We start from the raw sequence: 7,954 nt of genomic DNA on the forward strand, positions 1-7,954 counted from the left end.
GCTCCAGTTCCTCTGAGCACCTATATTTGAGGTTTTGATCCCAGGTTGAAAACTCAGCTTTAGCAAGGCTCACGCCTGTAACACTAGCTACTCAGAGGGCTGAGATCTGAGGATCATGGTTCAAAGCCAGCCTGGATAGAAAAGTAGAAAATGTCCATGAGGCCTTTTATCTCCAATTAACTATCAAAAAAAAAAAAAAAGCCAGCCAGGCGCCAGTGGCTCACGCCTATAATCCTAGCTACTCAGGAGGCTGAGATCTGGGGATCACGGTTCAAAGCCAGCCCGGCAAGGGTCCATGAGACTCATCTTCAGTAACCACCAGAAAACCAGAAGTAGCTCTATGGCTCAAGTGGTAAAGCACTTGCCTTGAGCTGAAGAGCTCAAGGACAGTGTCCAGGCCAAGAATTCAAGCCCCACAACTGATACACACACAAAAAAAAAGCCACAAATGGCGCTGTGGCTCAAAGTAATAGAGTGCTAGCCTTGAGCATAAAAGCATAGAGACAGTGCCTAGGCCTGAGTTCAATCTCAGGACCAGCACCAAAAAAATAACAAAACCCTCAGAGGTTTGTCTCTGTCTTCGCACCCCTCCACAAAGACACTTTTGAAACACTTATTGAATAAGTAAATCAGGGAACCAAAGAATGGAGAATTCTTGACTGGAGGCCTGGGACCCAATATGAGGTGTGATGCTAGGATAAGACACTAGAGGGCAACAGAGTGAGGAAAAGAGGTTTTGGGACAAACCTGGATTGAGCCAGTGGGGGGCGGGGGAGGAGCAGGATTCTGCCTGGCAGCCTCCAGGCCCCCCCCCCCACAACCGTGGCCTCGGTCAGACCTCGCACCTCCCCAGACTGAGGCTGGGCTAGTACTCTGCTCTACCCCCCTTAGGAAAGGAAAAAACACCAGCATTCAGACCCCCAAAAACAGGAAACTGCAATCCTGCCCAGCTGCCAGAAAGGAGGAAGGGCCTGCCTCTGGTGCCTGGGGATGTGGGCATTTGGTCCCCAGGGTCCCCTGCTCCCCCACAGCTCCTTATGGAGCCCACAGGGAGGCCCCCACCCTCCCAATACACACCAGGCCTGGAGGCCCAGAGGCCTGGGGCTCTCTGATTCCTGTATCCCCAGCTGTACCCCTGCCTTCCCTGTCCTCCATTGGTTTTCTGCATCCCAGACCCAGTGCCTCGGGTCACAGTGCGCAAGGCCAGTGTGCTCATCCCAACCTTTGTCCCCATCCGCGAGATGTTTCTGGAAACCCTGGACACCAGTCTGTCTCGGTTACTGCAAGGAACATTCAGTGTACAGGCCACCCCTACCCTATGAGGGTCCAGATATGGAGTGTCCCCACTTTCACCTCCACCTGACCCCACAATGTTTTAGTGCCAGCAGTAGTGCTTTTGCTTAGGGACTGGGTGCTGTCCTTTAGCGCTTTTTTTGTTTGTTTTTTCTCAAGGCTGGCACTCTACCACTTGAACCACAGCTACATTTCTGAGTTTTTGCTGGTTAACTAGGGATAAGAGTCTCTGCCTAGAGACTTGGAATGTGACTTAATGGTAGAATACTTGCCTAGCATACATGAAGCCCTGAGTTCAGTTCCTCAGTACCACATACACAGAGCTGGAGGTGGCGCTGTAGCTTATGTGGTAGAGTGCTAGCTAGCCTTGAGCAAAAGAAGCTCAGGGACAGCACTCAGGCCCTGAGTTCAAGCTCTAGGAATGGCAAAAAGAAAAAAAAAAGTCTTTGCCCAAGCTAGCCTTGAACCTGGATCCTCAGATCTCAGCCTCCTGAAGAAGCTAGGATTACAGGCAGAACTACCAGTGCCTAGCTCTTCTCTTTTCTCTCCTCTGCTCTGCTCAGCTCTCCTCTCTTCTCTCCTCTCCTTGAGTCTGCTCCATCTCAGGGCCTCCCCTCCCCTCCCCTTTTAAGAAATCATTTGGTGACACTTACGGAACTGTGGTGAGGAAGGTTGTATTCAGGGGTCATAGCTGGCAAACCATGGTGGACCACTTAGATAGGATGTAGCTGGGAGGAGGCGCTTGGCTCAACCCGCGGGGGGGGGGGGCAGGTAGCAGGATCGGGGTCAGTAGGGACAAGTAAGCAAGAAGAGGTCATTAGTGTGAGGGGGATTTGGGCTAGCCCATCAGGGTAATGGGGCATCACTGGGGGGGAGCATCTGATTAGATGCAGGGGGGGAGGGAGAGAGGAGGGAAGGTCCTAGCTAACCTGACTTAAAATGAGAATCTACCAGGATGCACACACTGGCGGCCAGGAGAAGACCCAAGTTTGGTCACGCAAGGACTTCCAGCAGCACTATCCACACCCCCAGGCCCGCCCCAGTTTACACTTTGCTGGAGCTGCAGGCCACAGGGAGGGTGGGAGGCGTAGAGGAGTAACTTGATTCATGGCCCTGGAAAGAGACTTCCAGAACATCCCGTCCAATGGTCTCATTGTACAGATGAAGAAAATGAGTCACAGTGCTGGCCTCTGACCAAGGTCTGAAACATCCAGGTCCCCATATTCTCTGGCTTCAACAGCCAAGGGCAGGGGGACCCCAACCCAGACACCTGACCCCTCTTGAGCCCCCTTCAGTGGTGATGGAGAAAGAGGGTAAAAATCAGTCCCAGGGGGAAGGCAGGCTAGAGATAGTGCTTTAGAAATGGACTCCCAGAGAGGCAGTATCTAGAAGTTTCCAGGAAGACCCAGCATCCCCTTCTTCCCCCCCTCCCCCATCTTCTCCACCTTCCTTTGTGCTCTAATGACTGCTGCCGACATTCTTGGTTGTGGCAGAGCCAGTGACTGGCACAGGTCAGCTGTCAGGCCCCTCCAGGGAGCTCAGGCAGCTGCCTGAAGATTCCAGTGTGTTCTCTGAGCTGGGCCAGCAAGGGAGGGGCTGGCTGCCGCAGTTGGCAGAAGCTAGCCTCAGATATGGCTAGCCTGGCCAAATCCTGAGGCACAGTACAATGGGAGGAATACAATGCAGAGCACCCCAGTTAGGAAGAGGGGTGCTCTGAAGAGGGCAGAGGAGGGGGTAGGCTACAGAGGGCCTCAGTGGCTTCTGGGAAATTATAATTTTTTGTTGTTGTTATTGGCCGTGGGGCTTGAACTCTGGGCCTGGGCGCTGTCCCTCAATTCTTCAGCTCAAGGCGAGCACTCTACCACTTGAGCCACAGCACCACTTCCGGTTTTCTAGTGGTTTATTGGAGATAAGAGTCTCACAGACTTTCCTGCCTGGGCTGGCTTTGAACCGTGATCCTCAGATCTCAGCCTCCTGAGTAGCTAGGATTACAGGTGTGAACCACCGACACCCAGCTGGGAAATTATTTTTTTTTCCAGGACTAGAGATTAAAATCAAGGCCTCACACTTGCTAGGCAAGTGCTCTACCACCCCCAACCATGTCCCTAGTGCCCCTCTTTTTTGTCAGTTGTGGGGCTTGAACTCAGGACTTGGGCAATGTCCCTGAGCTTTTTAGCTCAAAGCTAGTGCTCTACTACTTTGAGCTACAGCACCACTTCCGGTTTTCTGGTGATTCATTGGAGATAAGAGTACCTGGGCTGGGAAGGTGGCTCAGTGGTACAGCGCTTGCCTTGCATGCATGAGGCCCTGGGTTCAATTCCTCAGCACCACATAAGCAAAAAGAAGTGGTAGAGCGCTAGCCTTGAGCTGAAGAGCTGAGGGACAGCACCCAGGCCCAGAGTTCAGGCCCCACAACCAGACCCCCCCCCAAAAAAAAGGTCCCACACTGCCGGGCTCACGCCTATAATCCTAGCTACGGTAGAGCATTTGCCTTGTGCTGAAGAGCGCAGGTACAGCGCCCAGGCCCAGAGTTCAAGCCCCACAACCGACAAAAAAAAAAGAGTCTCAGACTTTCCTGTCTGGGCTGGCTCTGAACCACAGTCCTCAGATCTCAGCCCTTTTGCTTTTAGTTTTTCAGATAGGGTCTCACACTTTGGCCCAAATCAGCCTTAGTCAATGATCTCCCTACATCCACCTCCTGACTAGCTGGGGTTACAGACACCACCATGCCTTCTGGACATCATCAAAAAACCATTTTCCTTTTTGTAGGGGAGTGAGGGTAGAGAAGAAAACATCTGAAACTCTGATGCTGGAGCTAGACACAGACCATCCAAAAGCCAGTGAGACAGATGGGCACTGCCACCCAGCTCTGGATCTGCTTGCCAAGCCCAATAGTGGGGTGAAGATAACAGTTTCTCCCAGGAAAGGCCCCAGGGTTAAGGCCGCAGAGGGCCTCAGAGGATGTGGCCCTGGCCTCCTTGCCCAGCTGACCTCTACCACTGTACCCTGAACCCAATAGCCTGTAGACCTCCCTGCCTCCCTGCACTGGCTGGGAATTCTCTCGGCTGGATGGAAAAGATGAGTTCCAGTCTTCCCACCCCTTACCTGACCTGTGACCTTGGGGTCAAGCTGACGCTGTTTTCTCCTATGAAAAAGTAGGATTCTGGCTAGCTACTTCAATAGGCCCAGGAAGCAGCTACAATTGGGTAAATCTTATTAGAGGAAGTCCCGGTATTCAAGTGCCAGGTCGTCATGGTAACAGTAAGGGCGCCTGAGCACCAGGCACTGGACACACATGGGTCCCCTGTGAGATGGGCAGGTGCAACCTCAGCTGCCGCTTGACCATGGCGATCATCACTCACCAGTCACCAGGCCGGTGAGCTGTGGGAGCCAGATTCAAGCCCAGCCCAATCTGACCCCAAAACCCAGTTTCTCTCCCACCCGATTCCCACGCCCAGGCTTCCACTCTTGCAGTGGGCAAACTGATGTAAGAACTGGTCCTTTTGAAGATGTGTTGGACTCTGGACACATGGTTACAATAGTGGGCACACCCTGGTTTGCCAGGGCTGCAAAGACGGCTCCCCCTTGCCCTGGTGTCAAGTGAGATGAAGGGAGCCGAGCCTCCAGACATCCCCTGGCGTCTCAAACATGGCTGAGCTTGGCAGGGCCACACTTGAAAGCACTGATGCCCACATCTGACAGCTCCCCAGAGGGTGCGGTGCCCAGGGCTCCCGTCTGGGCCACAGTGGACAGGCAGAGGCAGGGGCAGTCAGAGGAACGTCTTTCTTGCCTTCTGACCTCACCCAGAATTTACAGCGCTGGGGATGGGTGGGGATGGGATGGGAACAATGGTTTGAAGTTGCCTAATGCAGTCACTCTTGAAGAGGATGGCAAAGAGCTGGCATCAAGGCAGAGGTCCTGGCTTTCTGCCCTCTGAGAGCCCCAGGATCTCCAGTACTCTCTGGGGTGATGGGAGAGTCATGACCCAGCAGCTCTGCTTAGTCCCCCATGGGCAGCCTGGAAAGAAAAGGAATCAACTATGAGCTTGCTCTCTCTCTTTCCTCCCTTCCCCCCTCCCTCTCAGGAAACTGAGGCTCAGCAGGGCACAGGGGTTGATGCCAACACAGCTCCTCAAGGCCAGCCCTTGCGGAATCCCTCAGTCTGGGCCTGCGCAGGACAAGGTGTCAGTGGGCTGGGCCCCCTAAGAAGTTGAGTCTGGTGTGGGGGAAGGGAAGGCCCACCCTCGGGTCTGGTCAAGTCTGTGAGCTCATGGGATCTGACCACTGAGGCAGCCGCTGGCAGAACTCACAATTCCACAAATATAGGCACATCTTTCCAGCACCACAAACATCAATGCCAGCTACCATCACATGCCAAATGGTGCTTGCAGAAAAAAATGGTTTCCCTTCTCCAGCTTGGGGGTGGGGGTGGGGGAGGATGGGCACAGGACCTGAGGGAGGGGAAAGGAAGGCAGGAGAGTTGGGGTGGTTAGTTTCTACACAGGAGCCCACATAGGTGGTTAGATGGAGGAGACAGGATGGAGGCTGAGCCTTAGGCTAGGGGTGAGCTTGGGGCCGCTGCTTGTCCCTCTGGGCAGTTGAGAGATCAGGAGTTTGGAAAGCCTGTAAAAAGAGGGCGGGAACCAGTCTAAAGGAGAGGGGGCCAGGCCATCAGCCAATCAGAGCCACCAGTAGGCTGTCTCCTGGCTGAGACAAAATAGATATGGTTGAGATATGTCACAGTCACCTTAATCTCGCTCCCAGCCCCCCATGCACTGGACATCAAGAGACTCTCATCAGGGCCCATCCAGCCTGCTTGGAGTAGGAGGGAAGTGGCTAAACTCTGCCCCTCTGGAATGCCAGCGGATAACAGTAACTAATAATTATGACACAGCAGGCCCCGGGCCTCAGCACTCACCTGCATGAAGTCATGGGTCCTCAGGCCAGCCAGTGACGTTCATGTTATTATTATCATGGAGATCATCTCCATGGGGTGGGTGCTAGTCTTTAGCATGTGATCTTGACTAACTCCGGAGGCTGAGATGTGAGTATCATGGTTTGAAGCCAGCCCAGGGCAGGAAAGTCCATGAGACTTTTATTTCCAACTAACCACCAAAAAGCCACATGTGGAGTTGTTGAATGAAAAAGCCAAGGTACTCAGCCCGGCCTGAGTTCCAGCCCCAGTACTGGCGCGCGCACGCGCGCGCACACACACACACACACACACACACACCTCCTTGGTCTAGATGGGGAAATCGAGGCACTAACTCACACAAGTGTACTCACTGGGTGGCAGTATGAGTGGGCTCAGTCTGTCAACTTCCCTCCCGAGCCCCCTGTGAGACAAACCTGGCTCTGCCACTCCTGGGCCGGGATGGGGACTGGAAGGCCAACCTGACTCAGCTTTGTTCAGTGTTAATCAGAGAATATGGGCCGGGGCCGCAGGCCGCCGCCGCGCAGCCGGGCCTCCGCCGGGCCAGCGCCGGTGGTGCCGGCTTTTGTTTTCTGGAAGGAGAGAAGTTTCCAGATGTGGGCAGAGCCGCCCCGCCCGGCCGGGCCACCGCCCCCCCTCCCCAGGAAGAAGAATGCGCGGGGAGGGAGGGGCCCCGCCGGTCATCGCCATGAATAGAGACCCGGGCGCCGCCCGCTAAAAATACCCGGCCGCGGCCCCATAAAAGCGCGGCCGGGCGGCGGCGGGTTCATCTGCGCCCCGGCCCCGCGCGCCACCTCCGGTCCTCCGTCCGATCTCGCCCCGCACCGCCGCCTCCCGCGCCATGACCGAGCGCCGCGTGCCCTTCTCGCTGCTGCGCAGCCCCAGCTGGGACCCGTTCCGGGACTGGTACCCCGCGTCCAACCGCCTCTTCGACCAGGCCTTCGGGTCGCCGCGGCTGCCCGAAGAGTGGGCGCAGTGGCTGGGCACCTGGCCGGGCTACGTGCGCCCGCTGCCCGCCGCCGAGGTTCCCGCGGCCGCCGCGCTGTCCGCGGCCGCCCCGGGGCGCGCGCTCGCCCCGCGGCTGGGCAGCGGCGTCTCCCGGCCGACCGCTGGCGCGTGGCGCTGGACGTCGGCCACTTCGCGCCCGAGGAGCTGACGGTGAAGACCAAGGACGGCCTGGTGGAGATCACGGGTGAGGACCGCGGGGGGGCCCGGGCCGCGGGGCTGGGAGACCGGGACCCGGCTTCTCTTTCCTCTTCCCTTAAGAAAAAAGTTCCCTGTGGGTTTCAGCCCGTGTTTAGGATTGCGGGATGCGGGCCCCGGGCGGGCGGCTCAAAGACTCGGGGCGCCGGGACGCACGCCTGGCGTCCCAGTATGGAGAAGGCTGGGGTGAGGATTGCGGTCCGAAGCCAGCCCGGGATTAAAATTCGTGAGACTCTGACCGCCAATGAGACACACGCACGCACGCACACACACACACACACGCACGCACGCACACACACACGCACACACACACTCACGCACACACAAGTGGACCTAGAGCTGTGCCTTCAGTGGTAGAGTGCGGGTCTTTAGTGGAAAAAGCCAAGCCAAGCGCGAGGACCCGAGTTCAAGCCCCAGCACTAGCACGAAAGGAAAATAAGGTCACTGGGAAAGAACCACCGGGGCCTCGGGCTCAGCGCCAAGTCCGCGGCCGGCTGGTCCCGGGCCCGGGCTGCCGAGGGGGCGT

The 7,954-nt window shown here is 56.3% G+C and overlaps 1 protein-coding gene across 1 annotated transcript in view; it reads left to right on the forward strand.

Moving 5' to 3' along the window:
• Positions 1-6,897: 6,897 nt before the first annotated feature.
• Positions 6,898-7,954, forward strand: part of Hspb1 (heat shock 27kDa protein 1) — a 1,785-nt gene continuing 728 nt past the window's right edge. Inside the window, 2 exon segments of the mRNA XM_013031764.1 lie at positions 6,898-7,322; positions 7,325-7,417. Coding sequence (XP_012887218.1) covers positions 7,067-7,322; positions 7,325-7,417 — 349 coding nt within the window. The 5' untranslated portion in view covers positions 6,898-7,066.

This window comes from Dipodomys ordii, unplaced genomic scaffold, assembly GCF_000151885.1.
Source record: "Dipodomys ordii isolate 6190 unplaced genomic scaffold, Dord_2.0 Scaffold143, whole genome shotgun sequence".
NCBI lineage: Eukaryota > Metazoa > Chordata > Mammalia > Rodentia > Heteromyidae > Dipodomys > Dipodomys ordii.